The sequence below is a fragment of the Mastigoproctus giganteus genome, chromosome 5 (genome assembly GCF_048544385.1).
Source record: "Mastigoproctus giganteus isolate SK-2022 chromosome 5, ASM4854438v1, whole genome shotgun sequence".
Classification (NCBI taxonomy): Eukaryota; Metazoa; Arthropoda; class Arachnida; order Uropygi; family Thelyphonidae; genus Mastigoproctus; species Mastigoproctus giganteus.
In genome coordinates this window covers 186,324,501-186,345,062 of record NC_143579.1, presented here as the reverse complement: position 1 = coordinate 186,345,062, position 20,562 = coordinate 186,324,501, and the positions used below count along the sequence as shown (strand labels likewise).

Here is a 20,562-nt window from a genome sequence, read left to right as displayed (position 1 = left end):
TAGTTATTTCTGGTGCAAGGGCTACCTAGTCGATATTGCACCATTCGCCTTGGGAAAGAGGAAAATGTATGCTGGTGCCAAATCAGAAGACTTGGGTGAATTGTTGATCTATACAATGCTGTTTTATCAAAAATGTCTTTCCAGCAAGTGCAGTATGGGTGAGGGCATTGTGATGGAACAAGAACCAACTGCCTTTCTCTCAAAATTGCTGCCTCACCTGGGAAATGCACTTCAATGGTCTTAGAAGTACCAGTACATAGAATGCAATATTGACTGTCGTCCCCCCCCCCCCACACACTACGCTTCAGCTACAAATTCCTTGTGAATCACACCATTTATCAAAAAACGTGATCAGTATTATCTTGGTCCTTGACTTCTGTAAACGGAACTTTTTTTCCAAGTATATGATAGCAAAATAATTTTGATATCATATACTTGGATTTCAGGAAAGGTTTTGATACTGTTGCAAATGAAGACTGCTGTACAAATTGGAGAGATATGGCATTAAGGGTAAGATGCTACAATGGATAAAGGGATGGTTGAGTGGGAGACAACAGAAAGTGGTAATCAATGGACACTGCTCTTCGTCGACAAATTTTATTAGTGGCCTTCCCCAGGGTTCGGTGTTGGACCCATATTGATGACGGTATATCAGGTTTAATGTCCAAGTTTGCAGATGATACAAAAGTTAGCAGGGTTGTTAAAGACAGTATGCTACTCCAACTGGATCTAGAGAAGTTGAGAAAATGGGCTGAGAAATGGCAACTGAAGTTTAACATTGACAAATGCAAAGTACTGCATATGGGTAGCAATATTCCACTTCCCTGAGTGTAGTACCAAGAGTTTGGTACCACACTCAGGGAAGTGGAAAGTGAAAAAGACCTGGGGTAATTGTGCAGTCAAATATGAAGTTGGCTGAGCAGTGTAGATGGGTTGCCAGGGCAGGTCATGGAGTATTGTCAATGACATATAGGAATTTTGCTAGCATTAGCAAGGACAATGGAGGTGATTATCCTTATACACAAGGCAATGATCAGGCCACACCTAGAGTTCTGAGTATAGGTCTGGAGGCTTCATTTTAGGAAGGATGTAGAGTTGCTACAACGAGTACAAAGAAGGGCAACAAGATTAGTGAGGGGAACAAAGGGATGCTCTTACCAAGAAAGACTTAAATTCTGCAAATTGCAGCGCCTGGAGAGTAGGCACCTGCGAGGTGATCTGATTGAGGTTTATACGGCCTTGTATGGGTTGAGCAAGCTGAATGCAGATGGGATTCTTCCTCTTGCTCAGATTAAGATTCTAAGGGGGCACAGTTTCAAATTGAGGAAAGACAGTTGTAGAATAGATGTGCGAAAATTTGCCTTTAGCCAGCTGGTAGTTGATTGGTGGAACAGACTTTCATCTTTTGTTGTGGAAGTTGATAGTAAATAAATTTAATGGTAGGCTGGACAGACATTTGGAACGAATTGGAGGGGTGAAATGGAAGGGTTTTTTTTTTTTTTTTTTTGGCTGATGCTGCATAAGCTTGCTTTCTTGCATCGTATGCCTCTACTAATTCCAATGTTAATAATGTGTTCCCCTTCACTCAAATCTTTAATCATATAAAAAACAATTTTTCAGTAACTTGTCTTCATTCCTATTTACGTATTGCAATGATGAAGGGAAAGCAACCAACGTAAAGTGCAAGTGGTGGTAATGCCAGGAAACGAACCAAAATTGATCTAGAAATGAAGATGAAAATGATCAAGTACGAAGAAGGACAAAGTTGTCATCTATTGCAAGGGAATTAGGTCTCGCTGCTTCAACAGTGGGTACTATTTTAAAGGACTGCGCCTATGAAAGAACATGGGAAAAAAATCAACGCACTAAAGATCAACAGCGATCACAAAACAACATTCAGGTGCTATATCGAAGATGGAACAGCTGTTAATAATATGGATGGAAAATCATATTCAGAAGTGACTGCCCCTGAATCTAGTGACCATTCAAGCATAAGCAACAAGTACTGTATTTATAAAGATATTAAATATAAGTACGGCGAACCCCAACCCAAGTTTATGGCAAGCAACGGGTGGTTTAATAGGTCCAAGCATCGCGCTGGTTTCGACAACGTTAAAAGTAAGCGGTGAAGTCGCCAGTGCCGATTCTGCAGCTGTAGAGAAATTTTGTGATGCGTTGGGAAAAATTATTGATGAAGGTGGCTATTTAACACAGCAAATTTTTAACGTTGACGAGACTGCTCTGTATTGGAAAAAAAAGCCTGATCGAACATACATTGTCAAAGAGGAAAATACAGTTCCAGGTTTCAAGGCGTCGAAAGATAGGGCCATGCTCATGCTTGGAGCTAATGCAGCTGGGGATTACAGATTAAAACCAAACATACATTGAAAGAAAGGGCCATGCTCTTGCTTGGGGCTAATGCAGCGGGGGTTACAGATTAAAACCAAACAACCATTAATATATTCTTTCGTAAGGTTGAGCGTGTAGATAAAAGGGTAGCTGAATGGTTTATGCCTGGATTGGAGTTGCTATATTTAATAACAGGCCATGGCTCATTGAATGAGAAACTATTTGCTCTAGGATTAATAAATACTGAATAGTGTGTTTGTGGAGCCAAGGAAAATTGGTTTCACATTTTGTGTGAATGTAATATTTGTGATAGTGCGCGAGCAGTAATTAATGATCTCCTGGTGAATGTAATTCCTGGACAGCAGTTTCATTTCTTGATGGAACGAGATAAACTTGTTACAAACCTTTGCTAACGCTACATTTGATCTAAAAAAAGTATGCTTCCACAGTTAAGAACTTTGGATAATTTGTGATTAACGTGGTGTTTATAGTTACAGTTGGCGAGATTTTTTTATTATTCATTTGTTTAATTTAATTATTATTATTAATTTAATTTAATATTAATTATTATTATTTTATTTAAAACATCCATGCGGAGAACCTGAATACATTTAAAAAGTTTCTTTATTCCAGCAGCCTGTTGTAATCTTAGAAATTTAATATTATGACGCTTAAATTTTTCATCTAAGCAACGCTCTGGATGGATGCCAGAATGCCGTTCAGGTCCACCTGTAATGTCAGCTATGCGCCTTATCTGCTATTCTGCAATCGCTAAGGCGTTTCCTGTCGTAAAATTCCCCATATCGAAACGCGCAACAAAGTAAAGAAGCCCATATCTAAATATCCAATGTAGTACTGTACTCTATAGTAAAGCATCCTTTTAATGTGTTTTGCACAAAACTAGAAAAGTACAATTTATTCAGATTTTGTTATAGGTGAAGGCTTATTTATTGCTTTTATTTAATGAAAATAAATAAAAGCACCGTTAATAGAGCAATTTATAGAAAATTTCGCAGGAAATAGCAGGGTGGAAACTGAAATTGCTAGTTCACTGATAACTGCTATAGCGAAAGTGAACGGAACCGAAACGTTGTTTTACAAGTCCGGGAACGAAAACTGCAGTGAAAAAATTCTGCTTCTAATTTAGAGGGTCCCAAAGCGCGGGATGTTTCCTCCCCACCGTTCCTCGGAACGCTTGGTTATTTGAGAGGGGTGGGGGATTCGTGCTGCTTTTATAAAGAACTTTTTGAACAAAATATGTACCAACTATCCCACTAAACCAGGAACGAAGCCTATTTCATTTCAATCTTTGAAATTAAATGTATTCGAAGTATAGTGTTAATTTTAAGGGGGAACGTGCATTTTAGGAAATATTTTAGGGGGTCGCAAGATATAAAAGTTGGAACCTCTGATCTAATGAATATGTTGAATCAGCATTGACGTCACTGTCCCAAGCATTCGACCTTGGCCGAAATATCTTTAGATATGATCTTTAGATATGACAGCTGCTTTTCCTAGTGGTCTCCAAAGTGAAGTGCGCGCGCCCGTAGGGGTGCGCGCACTTCACTTTGGAGACACATGTTACATTAATGATTTCTTATCATTTTGTACTTGAACTTCAATTTAATTTTGTTTTGTATTTTTTTATTTATGATTTTAGATATAATGCCTTCCATGTAAAGTGTAAAGTGTGTTTAGGGTCAAGCGGCACCAGGGGTTTCCCCCATCTCCTCGTAGTTTACATTGTGGGTGAACCAGTTGACTGGAAAAGCCAGAGATTTAAAAGTGTATGGACTTTGTATATGTGTAATGCCTTGTACCGTTGTTCATCTGGTCATTTAGCCGCCAGACCCCTACTGAGGCCCGACGTTGTCCCACTTTCGCCCCGTGGAGGCAGACCAGGTACTCACTAGTATATAGTTCACTCTGGCAGGTCCTGCCACCTAATTTCCTGAGATTTCAGTGGCTAGGACCTAAAAAAAAATAATAAATAAATAAAAATATCGCGTACGCGTCGCGGGAAGCGCTAGAAGTCCAAAATGTTGGGCAAAATTAATTTAGATTGGTGATTTTAGATTGTCTGGGGCATGGTCACATTGCCTTCCATATATTAAATAAAAAATAAAATATATTAAATTTATATATTTAATTTTTTTTCCCAGGGTGCGCGCTAGTCCTTTTAAGTAAAATAAGGGTGCGCGACCAAAAAAGTTTGGAGACCACTGTACTATACTACCAGGAGCGTATTCGGGGGTGGTCAGAGAGGGCATATGCCCCCTTAACCAAAAATTTGAAATTAAAGAAAAATAACGCAGGAGGCGTTCAACACCCCTCCACCCCAAATTCTGGTCGCCATGCCCCCCCTTATGATGATACCTGGATACGCCACTGTATACTACTGCCGTATTTAGTGTTTACCAATCGCTCAAAAGGAAAAATAGGATCGTCTGTTCCGTACGTGAATTGCGCTTCTCTGTTTTGTACATACATAATAATAATAAACACGAAAATACACCTGTTCTGCGAATCTTTTGGTTTGTAACTGAAAACTGGAAGGCAAAAAAATAGTTTCGTACAGTTGAACGTTACTTATTACCAATTCAGTTTTAAAAGAAATATGTCGTTTTCAGTAATCAATGGCTTAAATACTCTTGCAGATTTTTTATTTGATTATGAAAGCCCAATGGTGCTGAAAATAGAGAGCAAAAAGATAGGAATTCTGAGTCGTTTTGTTCAGATGTTACTTTTGGCTTACGTCTTTGGGTAAGCATTAATTCATCTATGATGGTGATTATTATAATAAATAATTGTTAAGAACTGCACTAATTATTTTAATTATTTTTTACCTAATATAGTTCGGAAAAAAACATTACATGGTGTTTCTTACAATGAAAAGAAAGGGAGGAACACCTTAATATTTCCTCTTTGTTTAATAATGTACAAGACCACGATTTAATGAACTTCAGAAACAACGAAGAGCCTCCATCGAAGCAGGCTTTTCGCCCATATGATGTGAGTTCTTCAGCCTGATGGTATTTACTATCAGTAAAAATATTTGAATAAAGCAAAGGTCATAAGGCTAGCCTTACTTTCGTTTATCGAAATATTGTATGAAGCATTCTTGTTCTCTTTTATAACCATTGAAGTGATTTGTTTTTGAAATTCTGTATCTAAGTCATGTTTACAGTTCAAATTGAAATCCGTGTAACTTGAGAAAGTGGCCAGTGTATCAGTGAAACTCGAGACGAGAAATTTTGCTCGTATGAATATTGCTTGCAATATTGTAATCCACTCAGCATTGTCAAGAAGTGTGGAGCAAAATTTCTCATTACAGTACTATATTGCAGTCCGAAACTTTGTGGGTGTTTTATTTATTAATTTATCTTCAAATGGTACTTAAGAAGAGTGATGGGAAGATAAAGCTCGTAAATCTGAGTGTTCTAGTTAAATTTCGTTAATTGAGAAGTTGGGGTCTGATTGGTTCGGTGTCTAGCGTGTGTGAATAGTATGAAGTGGAAAAACAGTTTCCCCGATTTGTAATAGCAAGAAGAGCTCAAGCTAGAGGTGCACCTAGTAGGGAGGGAGCTGACAGACTTCACCCCAAGATGACTCGATCAAAACGACAAACAACAACAACATATATATATATATATATATATATATACATATTCAGGTTCGCTGCGACCCTATGTGCCGCCAGTGAGCGAAATCAAATTTGCCGCCCCAAAATATTTGGATTAAAAAATAATTATTATTAATTTATTGAAAAAGAAAATAATTACAACATATCTCACATATATAATATAATGAAACAACAAACAAAAATAACAAATGCATTCTAGAAATAAACTTTAAATTCTAAATCACAGTAATCGTATTCTATCACAATAACAAAATAAAGTGAAAATTATAATGTTAAAAAAATTATAGAAATTTATGTTTCCTTGCTTTAAGGTGTGCGAATTTATTAATTATTTCATTTATGTTTATTGGTTCCAAATGATCATTTTAAATTTAAATTATTGCCTAATTAGAGATTTGTTGTTGACACATTGTCGATCGAAAATAATTTTTGATTAATTTTAATTTTGAAAAACTCCGTTCACCTGAGGCAACTGAAACTGGTAAAGTGAGAAAAATTGGCATTAACATTAGTAGTGGCATATGAGACAAGAAAGCTAGCTTATACAGCATCAGCCAAAAAAAAAAGGGGAAAAACCCATTTCCCATTCACCTCTCCATCCGCTCCAAAAGTTTGTCCAATTCTTCCTTGAATTTATTTAAACTATCAACTTCTAAATGGAGGTTTGTTACAGCATTCAACTACCCGCTAGCTAAATGCAAATTTCCGAACATCTATTCTACAACTGTCTTTCCTCAATTTGAATTTATGCCCCCTCAGTTTCGTAATCTGAGCAAGAGGAAGAATCACATCAGCATTTAGCCTGCTCAACCCATTCAAGGCCTTATACACCTCAGTCAGATCACCTCATAATCAATATCAGACTCATTACGATCAATGTCACTTAATTTAATATGTAAATCTTTGCAAAGATTTAAGAAATCGTTGTATGTCCATTTTTTTATATTCAGAAATCTTATAAAATATTTTAAATATTTCTACATGCTCTTTCCTGTTTCTAAACCTTTCAGTTAATAATAAAATTGTTGTGTCCATAATTTGAAATAAAAAAATAATTTTGAAAATTTGTTGCGGATCCTGAATAGCTTCTTCTCTACTTTCATAATCGAAATGACGTCTTTTCAATCTTTTCCTTGCAATGCTTACTTTTGGAAACGAAGCGGCAATGCCAATGATAGCAGCCATCATGTCCCTCATACTATTTTTTTTTTTTTTATGAAAACCCCAAACACGAAAGGTATCAAAACTTATAGTACTTAGTACCATGCATGGGTTGAAGGAGAAGTATGGGAGGAGGGGGATGCCGGAAACTTTGCTCTAGGGAGTAAATATGGGTTTCGCCACTTCAAGCCTCCAATAAGCTATTTGATTCTTACGCAGAAGCATTGATGAAATAATTCAAAGAGCTGAAAGGAGGTGTAAAAGTAGGAGGGGAGAAGATAAAGACAATAAGATTTGCAGATGACTAGATATCTATTGCTAATAATGAAGACTTACACAGCTCCTTGGACATCTTGAACAGCAGTAAAATATGAAGATTAACAGCAATAAAATGAAAGTGATGTTAATTTCAAAGAGGCCAGGAAGAAGAATCAACTTAACATTAGATGAAATAATATTGAAACAGGTCGACAGATACAGTTACTTGGGAAGCATAATGACAGAAAATGGAAAGAGCCTGGAAGAAATAAAAAGAAGAATTGATATGGGCAAAGAGGAATTTAGTCATAGAAAAGAACTATTGAGAAGAAATTTCAAAAAAGAATTAAGAAAGCAAATTGTGAAAACATTAATATGAACTATTGTACTATATGCTCAGAAACATGGACACTGAGAAAGAGGAGATTAGACCGCTAGAAGTTTTCGAGATGTGGGTGTAGAGGAGAATGGAAAGGGTGAAATGGGTGGACCGAGTCAGTAATGAGATTTTGAGGAAGGTAGAAGAGAGAGAAGGTTAGTTAAGAATTAAGGAGACAATATAACTTTATACGACATGTATTGAGAAGAGAAAGCATGTAGAGGAAAGGGATTGATGGGGTATATGTGTGGGAAGAGAACTGTTGGGAGAAGGAGAATTGGAATGATGGATTGGATGATAAGAGGAAATTATGCAGGAATTAAAAGTATAGCACAAGATAGAGAAGCATGGCGTCAATGAGGCCCTGAACCTGCCTGAGGGCAGAGAACTTGAAGAAAAAGAAGATTTTATAACTGCAAAATATAAACATGAAACACAGATCCAGATAAGCAACTTAACGTGTCTGCAATTTCAAGTACTGTATTTATTTCAAATGAATTATTTGCCTGCGGTGTTGAATACTGGTAAACGACGGAAGTCGCGTTGATTATCTTATTGTATAAAACCAATCAGATGACCAGCGCGACTTCTGGGTATGGAACAGGTGGAATCCCTTTGGCTCTTAATTCGTGTTTAGCAGCAGCACTAATTGAGTCAATTGTCTGGGAACAATGCGTTCCCAGTAAAGTATCTCGTAATCCGTTCGTTATATAGAAAATTTCTTCGTTCTACTGAAACTATTTTAAATGTAATTATCCAGGGGAAATTTTAAAAAATCGCTAAATAGAAAATCTTTCTATAAAGAAGTTCGTTAAACAGAGGTCCAACTTCTATATGTCAAAAATTTTTTTTGTCCTCCTGAACTGCCGGCCGTAAGCGACGCTTACCTCGCCTACCACTTGCGGCGGCCCTGTATATTTTACATATAATATAAAATCAAAGTTTCAGTTGATGGATAAAAATAAATAGGCACAGTATGACTGACAGATGCACCGAAACGCGCAAAGCAGCAGTAAAGGATGCAAAAGTATATATAAGTATGAAAGAATAGATAAGTCTGATAAAATTTGCATAGATGGAGGTGAAAAATACACAAAGTGCCAAGGACTAGAAGGGTAAGGACAGTAGAAAAAAAGATGTATACAGTAGTAGGTTTGTAAAAAGCTAAAGAATCTGTTAAAACCTTAATTCATCATAAAAGTTATGATGAATTAAGAAAATTATGGGCTGAATTGCAAAGCCAATTAGAGGTGGGGGAGCTGTAAAGTAAAATGATTAATACAGTACCAAATTATTAAACAAAATAAAGTGAAATAAAAGGTGACAGATCTGTCATCAGGTATGGGTGGGCAAATTTAGTTATAAGTCTTAAAAAGGGACAGCAAAAATGTAAAATCTGATGTCAGCTAAAATAAATATTGATACATGGTCAGGTATTTCATCAGAGGACTACACCTGACCATGTATCAGGAACTGCGTTTCAATACTTGTTCATGACAGTGGAAGAGATGTGAAATAAAGCCAAAAAAGGAAAAAGAATAAAATTAGCACATTACAGTATGGACAAGGAAGTCCCATACTTTTTTTTGGGACTAATAAATATAGTGCACACGAACATGAACTTTATTATTATTGTTCTTATATTATTTCTCCATGATTGGGGGTTCCACCACGTGACGGGTATTGCTACCAAATACACAGGGTGGTTGTTGTTATATCTGGTGTTACTGTTGGTCGAGGAACTCTCTGACTATCGTACAGGTGTTCAGGATTGCGACTTTCTGGAATTCCTTGTAGGTGTTCGCTGGGAGACCTATTGCTACTAGGCTGTTATGTAGGGTCTTTGGCACCATACCTGTGGTTGACACGATGATCGGGATGGTCGTTACTAGTTGCATATGCCACTCTCTTTGATCTCCTGTTCGCCTACTTCCTGAATTTTTTTTTCCATGGGTTTTCTGCAGGTTTCCAGTGTTAGGTACCGCTATGTCAATCAGATAGGTAGCCTTATCCTTCTTATCCACAAGGGTTATGTCCGTTCTGTTGTGCCGGATTGTCCTATCCGTTATTATGGCGCGGTCCCAGTACAGCTTATGGGTTGGGGTCTCAGCACTGCCTGGGGTTGGTACTCTTCTGATGACCCGTGTGGAGAGGATGGTGACGATACAACTGTGCTACGCGCGCAAACGCTGTTTCAATTCAGCGGTAGCAATGAATTGAAACGGTTAATGGAATTCAGTACTGCTGTTCCCAGGAGGAAGTAATAATATGAATAGGACCATGGACGCCGGCAGGATATTTTGCAAGGTGGTGCACGTGGGAGCAAATTTTTGAATACATGCAATATTTTAATTAATTCAAGTTTGACTGATTTGCATGTACAGCCGAGCCAACGTTTTATGATCGGTTTTACATTTCATTAAATTAATGAAAATATTAAAAATTGTGATTACTTCGAAATCCAAAGCTGGTGCACCTGCACCATGCTGCCGTCGCCCATGAATAGGAAGTAGTCAGAGAAGTAACTAGGTACAGTATATGGATGTGGCCGTGGCGCTAATAGGCCCTAATTCACCACATGAGGGGGCGGGAGATAGAGCAAGAAATGCCTCATAATAACTGAGTTCATAATTAGTTTAAAATATCACTACTATTATTGTTATCTAAATATATTAATATAAAAGCTACAGGCTTTTCAATAGTAATTTAATCATTATTTTGTTTCATAATTTAATAATAAAGGTGGATAAGTGCGAGGGGAGGCGCATAACTAGGGTATGATCAGGTGGAACCTCCTCGATTTCTCATAGGCTTCGAATGGAGTTAAAGACTTAGAATAACTGCATCTATAATTTAATTTCTAAAATGTGACAACCGTTATTATTACTATGCAGTTATCAATTATAAAAACTTTTCATTTCCTTAAAAGAAGCTTTTTATGGACAATAATTTAAATATATCAATATATAATAATTATAATATAGAATTTAAATGATCAGTTTAATTACAATGTAAAAATAATATTTTTTTTTCGTACTTCACTAGACTATTTCGCTATACTCAGAACATGGTGCACCTTCAGCCTGCCATGGTCTTGGGGTGTTTATTCCCCCCTTCCAGCTGTTTTAAAATAGGAAAACGAGTTCCCGATTTTAAAACAGAGGCAAGGGTGGGATAAACACCCTAACTAACGCTAACCATAGCAGGTTAGGCATGTGATTTTCAAAGGGGCACCGTGTTGTGGAGTTTTACCGACTATTTATGTATACAGTCGATTCCGGTTATTTGAGACACATCGGGACTAGTGCATTTTGGCCCGATTGAACGGCTGCCCCAATTATCCCAAGTTTCACGTAAATAGTTAAAAATACAATGGACCCCGCTTTACAATTGGTTCACTGTGCAATCAAATTACGTTACAATGGACTCACCATAGTAAAGTACCGTTCACTATACAATGTGTAGTAAGCGCCAGTCATTGTGATCACGTTTGTGAATTGAATTTAATTTCTATTAAACAGCGATTCTAATTAGCGAAAATATGAGGAATATTATCCACAGGCTATAAAAGTAAAGATATATTAAGTACAAATTTATCCTTTATTACCTTACCAATTAAAAAATTAAATGATACGTGAAAATCGGAATAATTAATGCGTACTGTAATATGTACATACTAACTAGTTTACATTCTTGTTCACTGACATTTTTGGGTGGGGTTAAAATTTAAAAAAAGTAAAAAGATAAACAATCAATAACAAAGAACACGGCACACACAAATTGCAAGTAACACGATAGGCGCCTCCGTAGCCAGGTGGGAAGGAGCAGCAGTGCTTCGCACACGCTTCTTGATTAGACCGGGGTTCGAGCCCCTCACCACCAAATATGGAGGATGCGGAAAGGTCAGGGAATGACCACCGCATATTCCCGGAGCAATATGGCCTTAGTTGCCAATGCTCCTAAAAAAAAAAAACAAACAAACAAACAGTAACACGATACGCGCAAGTGAGAACGGAGTAACAAGTTGCGAAGCTTTAAAAATAGGAATGAAGAGAAGATTCTGAAAATTAATTTTTTTATATGATTGAAGATTCCATGGAAGTGTAAACACGTTTCACCATAATAACTCATAGAATTCCAGCTGTTGATATTATCGCAAATTCAATAAGATTGAGTTTACTATGTATTTATGATATATTGCACTAACAGAAAAGCCCAATAAACAGGTGACTGCTTATTGTTTTATTGTTGTGACCTCCAGAAATCCGACCGAACCACGTGGTACGATTGAAGACAATCATAGGGTAATCTCCAGTGCTGCGATCTCCTGCCCCGATTAAACGGCATGTTGTCCCATTTAAGCGAAGTAAACCCCGGCCGTTTTCTCGATTGGGTTCTGTTTTTTAAGGTTTTCCCCAAATAAACGGTTGCCCTGATTAACCAGTGGCCCAAATAATCGGAATCCACTGTATTTGAAAATGAATAAGAGCTTTTAACATGAATATTGCATATTGCTTCTTTCCAACGCTGACCAACTGCATTTAAAAACCCTTAATGATAATGAGTTGCAGTTTTATAAATAATTATAAATACTGTACAATTAAAATTTAAAATACTAAAATTTATATAAATAATAGGGAACTCGTTTTTTGATTTTAAAACAGCGACAATGGGGGGGCTAAGACTAACCATAGTGGGCTAGGCATGTCAATCACTACCACTTGCAATGATCAATCGGAAGGGTACCAGCTTGTAAAGATTAACCTATTATATTTTATTGAGTGTATTTCTTCTTTATCTAGTGATATATGCCAGAAGTTTCATTACTCTGACCCTTGTGTTCCTTTTGTTACAGAGCTGAAAGTGTGACAGTGTCATCATGGATAAAGTTAGAGGCATATTCGGGGGTGGGCAGAGGGAGCATATGCCCCCTTAACCAAAATTTGAAATTAAAGAAAAAGAACGCAGGAGGTGTTCTAAAAAAAAACAATGCAAAAGTCTGGTGACCATACCCCCTTACAACGATACCTGGATAAATCGGATTCGATACCTTTATCAAATTCTTGTTTTTGCAAGGCAAATAGTCAAGGATTATTCATGAAGAGATGTCTACGGTGTATGGAGATATCTGTCCATTGGATGACACTGTAAAACACTACTGGAGGCAGTTCAAGTTTGGCTGGGAGAGCATGCGTGATGAGGAGAGAAGTGGGCAGCCATCCACATTTCACGCTGCAGAATTCGTGGAGAAAATTGAACAGCTGAACCTCAGTGAATGCAAGATAGCCATTAAACAGTTAATTGCTGAGCCTGAGATAAGCTATAGATCAGTGGAAAGTATAATTCACAATGATTTGAATACGAATAAGGTCACACCACAATGGATTCCTTGCTTGTTCGTGTGTCTTCGGAAAGAAAAAAGGCAGGCCTTCTCTGCTGAATTGATCGCTAAGTGTAACAGTGATCCTGGCCTGTTTTTTTACCGATTGTTGACTATAGATGAATCATTGTTGTTATTGTTATTTGGTTTTTAGGAGCCTTAGCAACTAAGGCCATATTGCTCCGGGGATATGCGGTGGTCATTCCCTGACCTTTCCGCATCCTCCATATTTGGTGGTCACAGGCTCGAACCCCAGTCTAATCAAGAAGCATGTGCCACGTACTGCTGCTCCTGCCCACCTGGCTATGGAGGTACTGAATCATTGATACATCACTCTGACCCAAAAACAAAACAGGTTAAAAAACAATAGAAACATCCATCATCACCAACTCCCAAAGAAAGGGCAACCAACTGCAGGGAAGGTGCTGATTCTCACACATTACTTGGAGAAGAGTACCACCATCAATACACACTACTACAGCAACTTACTGAAACAATTATATGTGGCAATTAAGGAAAAGTGACACAGAATGCTCAGCAAATATGTGCTCTTGCTGTCGCAACCACTGATTTTGCCCGGAAGTTAGGACTTCATATCTTGCCACACCCACCTTATTCCTCTGACTGCTTCCTCTTTTTGCAGCTGAAATTATTTTTGTGTGGAAAGCAGTTTTTGGCAATGAAGAGGTAATTTCTGTGACAGAAACATGGTTTCAAGAGCAAAGTGAAACCTTCTACAAAAATGGCATAACGAAGTGGCGCAAAAGATGGGAGAAATGTGTCACTTTGGGTGGTAACTGTATAGAGAAGGAGTAATATACGTTTCGGTCTATAATTTCAGACCGAGATAATACGTATCTCAGTCTCCTGGGCACATAGAAAATGGTCAGGGAAAAAACTTTTTTGATACCTCCTCATATATACCTGGTTTGTGGACTGATCATGTTTATTCACAATAACACTTCACCAGCATCCATGTCATTTTCCAGTTCATTTGTTGACATGGATGCTACTAAAGTGTTAACACAAATATTCATTAACATTCTGTATTTCAGATATACACGAGCATGCTGCCAGATATGAATGGATTAGGCTGAGGAAGACATGATCTGTATGTCAAAAGCTGCCATTTATATTTATATAATTTTACTGTCATGTATTTTAATTTTGTAATCATATTATATTTTATTAAATTATTTTATTTATATCAGTTTTAAGTATTTTAAACTTTAATTGTTCAATATACTTATTTATAAAACTTATGTAAACAGTGACACAGTATTATTAAAAGTTTTTAAATACAGTGTATAACTGTTGGAAAAAAGCAATTTGCATCATGTGCTCCCATAAGAGGGTTCTTTCAGCTAATTAACTTCTTTATTGAATCAGAAAGGAGAAATACAGTTAAAATAATGTTCAGTTCATTATTTCTGCAAATGAATATGGTATAGCCCATTTTTAATTTTTTTTCTTTATTCTTATTCTCCCATCAAAAATCCAATAATGCATTGGAATGGCTTTTGTCTTAGTGTGTGTATAGCTGTCACTGTATTTTTAATCCTTTTTATCAAAATTTCCCAGTTCGTTAAATTAATCTGTAAATATGTGCTCTTTTAAATGTGTGAAAAAAAATTTAAATCAATGAACACGATTCTTCGCTTATATCATACATGTTCAGATGCAGCCAGTTTCACTGTTTTACCTAATAACTATGCAACTTCAAAATTTTCTAGCACAACTTTACATGTACCCCACAGCATATAATGAGAAATCACGTACTGTAGTCAAGTTTTTGCTGATCGAGTCTGGTGTAAGTTGTTTTTTTTTGCCTGCAGAAAAAATCTTCTGGAACACTTAAAAGTTATGATTAATATAAGTGACAATACAACTTAAGTATAGATAAATTAATAGGTTAAATATCATAGTGGGAATCCGCAACAACAAAACATGGGTTTTGTTGTTGTGAATTTTTTGATGTTGCAGTTGTCACCTGAGCCCATGAGTCAGGAGGACTCTGGGCTCAGGGTGACTTAAAAGAAAAAGAGAAAAATGAGAGAGTTACATAAAACAATAAATAAATTACATTGCACCAAGGTTCAAGCCTGTAATAATATGCCCTAGTTCATTGTCTTTCTTATTGGATTGAGTAAACTTAATGATGATGGTATTCTAGTTCTTTTTCAGACAATGCACACAAGAGAACATAAACTGAAATTGAGAGATTGATTGTTGGAACAAAAACTACCTTCTGGTGTTATGGAGGTGAGTACTTTGAATAAATTTAAGGAAGAATTAGACATATGAGGTCAGTGGTTTTCAACCTTTTTTTAATAACGGCACCCCTAAGTAATTTTTTTTATTTTGCGGCACCCCTACTCAGTCTACTCAATTTTCTGCCTGTTAGATACGATTCTCTCTCTGTGTATATATACGTGTGTTATATGATAGTTATTACAATAATATAATTATAAAAATTACATTTTATAATACAAATTATATATATATATACAGTATATAATAATTTTATTCTTTATATAGAGGTACTAAGTAAACATCAATTATAAATCACCACAAAATTAAAAAGATACTGTACATCATTTTATAATGAAATAAAAAAAATAATAAGTTTAAGTAACTTAAACCCAAATTACGTGGCACCCCTGGAATGTTGTTGCGGCACCCTGGTCAAAAACCACTGTATTAGGTGGAAAGACAGGGGAGTGGGTAGTGGTTTTTTGTTGATGTATAAGCTTGGTTCTTTGCATCATTTGCAAGTACTACTACTAATAATAATTTTAAAAAATCTGATTTTTTGTCCTGCAGAACAATCAAGATAACTCTATAACACATGTAATTTACAGACATGATATACTGTGCCTGACGCAAGGCTGTGCCGAGCCATTTTAGCACCTGAGGCAAGAATGAAAAATTGTGCCCAACTGTTAATGATGGCAACGTTGGCAATTATTTAATCTTTCTTTTGGCATCCCTTTCAGCTTTTCACGTGAGGGAGCCTTGTTCCCCTCACCCTTGGCACGGCTCTGGCCTGATGACCTTAAATGTCTTCATGCTTACATTTAAAACAACCCAATCTGACCTCTTAGTATGGGAAGATGAAAGTGAAAAAGTAATGCTGAAAAAAGATGTGACGAAAACAACTATATCATCATCTAGAGGCTGACTTGTCAATTCTGAAATATTAATTTCAGATTAATAACTGCTTATGACAAAATGGATAATTTGCATTGCAAATTATCTGTTTTGTCATTTGCATATCTGTCATATGATAAACTGTGTTAAAGGGCACACTGAAAGCCGTTATATATCAATTCCAGTTTTGTAAATGTAATTTATTTACCAAAATATTTCAGTTGAACTTAAGTGATCCACTTTTTCTTAAAGTTGTGGCATCTCATTTTCTTCTAACTTTACCTTAAGTAAATTAATTGTAATATAATTCATAGTTCTGTTTACACAATTTATTTTTCTCTTTCAGATATGTAGTTTATTGGGAAAAAGGATATCAAAACTTTTGCGCTGTTGAAAGTGCTGTGACAGTTAAAGTTAAAGGTGCTTCTTTCACTAACTTTTCACATAGTGAATTTGTGCCAACAGTTCAGTATCCAGATCTATATAGAAGGACTTGGGATGTTGCTGACTATGTTATTCCTCCAGCTGTAAGAATTCTCTAATTCTGTAATATGATCTCTATGATATCAAAGGCAGCTCTGTTATCTAGTAATATGATATCTATAGTATCCTGGTTCTAAACCAATTGCTTAGAACCAGACATCCTAGTTACATCTTTACTCACCTAGACCTCAGTGCTGTTATATGTCTTGAAAATGAAGCTCAAAGAGGTTCCAAAACTGATTTGGTTTGAGGAATATATCTTGGTGTAACTTTAAATTTTATTAATAAACTAATCAGTTAGAAGCATAATTTAGGCGACACCAGATTAAGAATTTGCTCTTATATATGTCTTTTATACATCATATCATATGTTATTATTATTTTTAAATTTGCATACTTGATTTTTTTATGGTGATCCGAAAAACATGAAAAGCAGTTGAAACTGTTCACATTGGTCTCATTAGACTGCTAGTGTTTGTATTCAGAAAATACTCAACAACAATTGCTTTAAGAAGCCAACTGTCAATCAGTTACTCAAAATACTCCATGATTTTATTTATAGGAAATAAGGGAAATGGTGAGCATGGATTTGTATAGGCAGTTCATCCTCATTTGCTTGTTTGTCCTGTGAACCTATATTGTGAATTCTGTTGTAAACTTTTTGACAGAGGTGAAATACAACTGTGAATATACAAGTTTGAATAGGCTAGGTGAAATGCATTCATTTCAGTAAGCTCAGAACAAGCAAGATAGAGTAGGAATCTGCAAAATTATGCAACGTTGATAGATTACTTAAAAATTTTTGTATATAAGGCTAGATAATGGCAAGAATCAAGGCATACTACTATTCATCACCTAGAAAAATTACGTGAATGGGCTGAGAAGTAAATTACTGTTTAATATTGATAAATGCAAGGTATTGCATATAGGCAGTAGTAATCCCAGAATAACATACCAATTAGGTGGCACTACACTCAACAATGAATTACCACACTCAAGGTGATGGAGAACAAAAAACATCTAGTCTGGCAAAAAGTTTTTTTATCAGTGCAGACAGGTTGCTAGGATTGATCATGGGATTTTGTTAAGAATTTTTTCCAGCAGGGACAAGCAGGTGGTAATCCCATTCTATAAGCATTAGTATACAATGCAAGAAAGCAGGCGCCTCCATAGCCAGGTGGGCAGAAGCAGCAGTGCTTAGCACATGCTTCTTGATTAGATCGGGGTTTGAGCCTGTGACCACCAAATATGGAGGATGCAGAAAGATCAGGGAATGACCACCACATATCCCTGGAGCAATATGGCCTTGGTTGCTAATGCTCCTAAAAAAAAAAAAAAAACCCAACAGCAAGAAAGCAAGCTTATGCAGCATCAGCCAAAAAAAAAAAAAAAAAATTCCCATTTCACCCATCCATTCATTCCAAATGCCTATCCAGCTCAGCCTTAAATTTATTTAGGCTATCAACTTCCACAACAAAAGATGGAAGTCTATTCCACCAACCAACCACCTGCTGGTTAAAGGCAAACTTCCACACATCCATTCTACAGCTGTCTTTCCTCAATTTGAATCTATGCCCCCTCAGGTTCTTAATCTGAGAAAGAGGAAGAATCCCATCAGCATTCAGCTTGCTAAACCCATTCAAGGCCTTATACACCTCAATCAGATCACCTGCGAGGTGATCTGATTGAGGCGCTGCAATTTGCAGAACATAAGCCTTTCTTGGTAAGAGCACCCCTTTGATCCCCTCACCAATCTCGTTGCCCTTCTTTGTACTCGTTCCAGCAACTCTACATCTTTCCTAAAATGAGGCCTCCAGACCTGTACACAGTACTCGAGGCGTGCCTGACCATTGCCTTGTATAATGGGATAATCACCTCCCTGTCCCTGCTAGCAAAATTCCTATACATCATTGACAAGACTCCATGACCTGCCCTGGCAGCTTGTATGCACTGCTAAGCAAACTTCATATTTGACTGCACAATTACCCCCCTTTTTTTTGTTTTCACTTTCCACTTCCCTGAGTGTAGTGCCACACAGTTGGTATGTTTCTCTTGGGTTATTGCTACCCATATGCAGTACTTTGCATTTGTCAATGTTAAACTTCAATTGCAACTTCTCAGCCCATTTTCTCAACTTGTCTAGAACCAGTTGGAGTAGCATACTGTCTTTACTGTTGTTAACAACCCCATCAACATTTGTATCATCAACAAACTTGGACATTAATCCTGATATACCTTCATCAATATCATTGATGAATACACAAAACAACAATTGGCTCAGCACCGAACCATGGGGAACTCCACTAATAACATTTGTACATGAACAGCAGTGGCAATTGATTACCACTCTCTGTCTTCTTCCAATCAACCATCCCTTTATCCAATGCAGCAACTTACCCTTAATGCCATACCTCTCCAACTTGTACAGCAGTCTTCCATGTGCAACAATATCAAAAGCTTTCCTGAAATCCAAGTATATGATATCAAAATTATTTTTGACATTCAGTTCCTTTGTGACCACATCATAGTATCCAATCAAATTGGTCAGACAAGACCTCCCTTTAACAAACCCATGCTGTGTCTTAACTTTAACCAGTGATTCCATTATTTAACCCAGAACACAAGTTAAACTAACAGGTCTACAGTTACTTGTGTCACCTTTTGAACCCATTTATGAATTTGTGATACATTTGCACACCTCCAGTTCATGGGGACTTCCCCTGAGTTCAAGGAAGCTCTTATAATTATGGCTAAGGGTTTGCTTACTTCATTTGCTGCCTCCTTTAATATAACTGGATAGATCCCATCCACCCCAGGCACGTTCCTTATGTTTAACTTCAACAATTTCTCCTCCACTTTGCTCTCAGTTATTACAAAATCATTTAGCTGCCTGTTACAATTTAATGAACTTCTGACATTCCCCTCATTGAATAACTTCTCATGTGTGAACGTAGATGCAAAATACTCATTCAGTTTATCAGCTACCTGAGCATGATCATTATTTGTCAACCCATCTATGTTAAATGGTCCAATCTGATTCGTCCCTTTCTTTCTAGAGTTTACATAAGTAAAGAACTCTTTGCTGTTTTTCTTTTCATGTTTTGCCAAAGATTTCTCATAATCCTTCGCCTGCCTAACCTCTTTTGTGACTTGATTACAGACAAACTTATATCTACCATAGGCTTCTGTGTTACCTGATAATTTATATGCATCCCACATATTTTTTTCTTCTCTGCCACGAGCCTCATTAATTCATCTGACATCCATTTAGGCCTGAAACTTGAACAGTATTTCTTATTGGAATGAAAAGCCTAGTAGCCTTCATGATTAAGTCCCTGAAGGTATCCCATTTAGAATTCAACGTTGGAAACATCATCAGTTGATCCCACTGTACAGAATTTAAAAACTGTCTGAGACCCCTTTAGTCACTTTTACGAAAGCAAAAGCCCTTCCCTTTACCCCTGATGGTAGTTACATCCTTAAGTAATTCCCATATCAGTACATTGTGATCACTGTCACACAGTGATTCCTTCATGCGCAAATTCTTAATGCATGAATAATCACTGCTGATAATCAGATCAAGAGTATTACTCCCTCTGGTTGCCTCTCGAACATGCTGCTGTAGAAAACAGTCATCCAATAAATCCAAAAAAGTCTTGCTAGTGTGCGAGTGACCAAAGCACAAGTTCCAGTCAATATCTGGAAAGTTAAAATCCTCCATTATAAGACATTCTGATTTACTGGTCCACTCTATTTCTC

General features: G+C 36.8%; 1 protein-coding gene across 1 annotated transcript in view; it reads left to right on the top strand.

Annotated features, from left to right (window-relative positions):
* Positions 1–4,966: 4,966 nt before the first annotated feature.
* Positions 4,967–20,562, top strand: part of LOC150085930 (P2X purinoceptor 4-like) — a 118,044-nt gene continuing 102,448 nt past the window's right edge. The window contains exons 1-2 of the mRNA XM_090374745.1: positions 4,967–5,112; positions 16,667–16,847. Coding sequence (XP_090230871.1) covers positions 4,967–5,112; positions 16,667–16,847 — 327 coding nt within the window. The remainder of the gene's footprint in view (positions 5,113–16,666; positions 16,848–20,562) is intronic.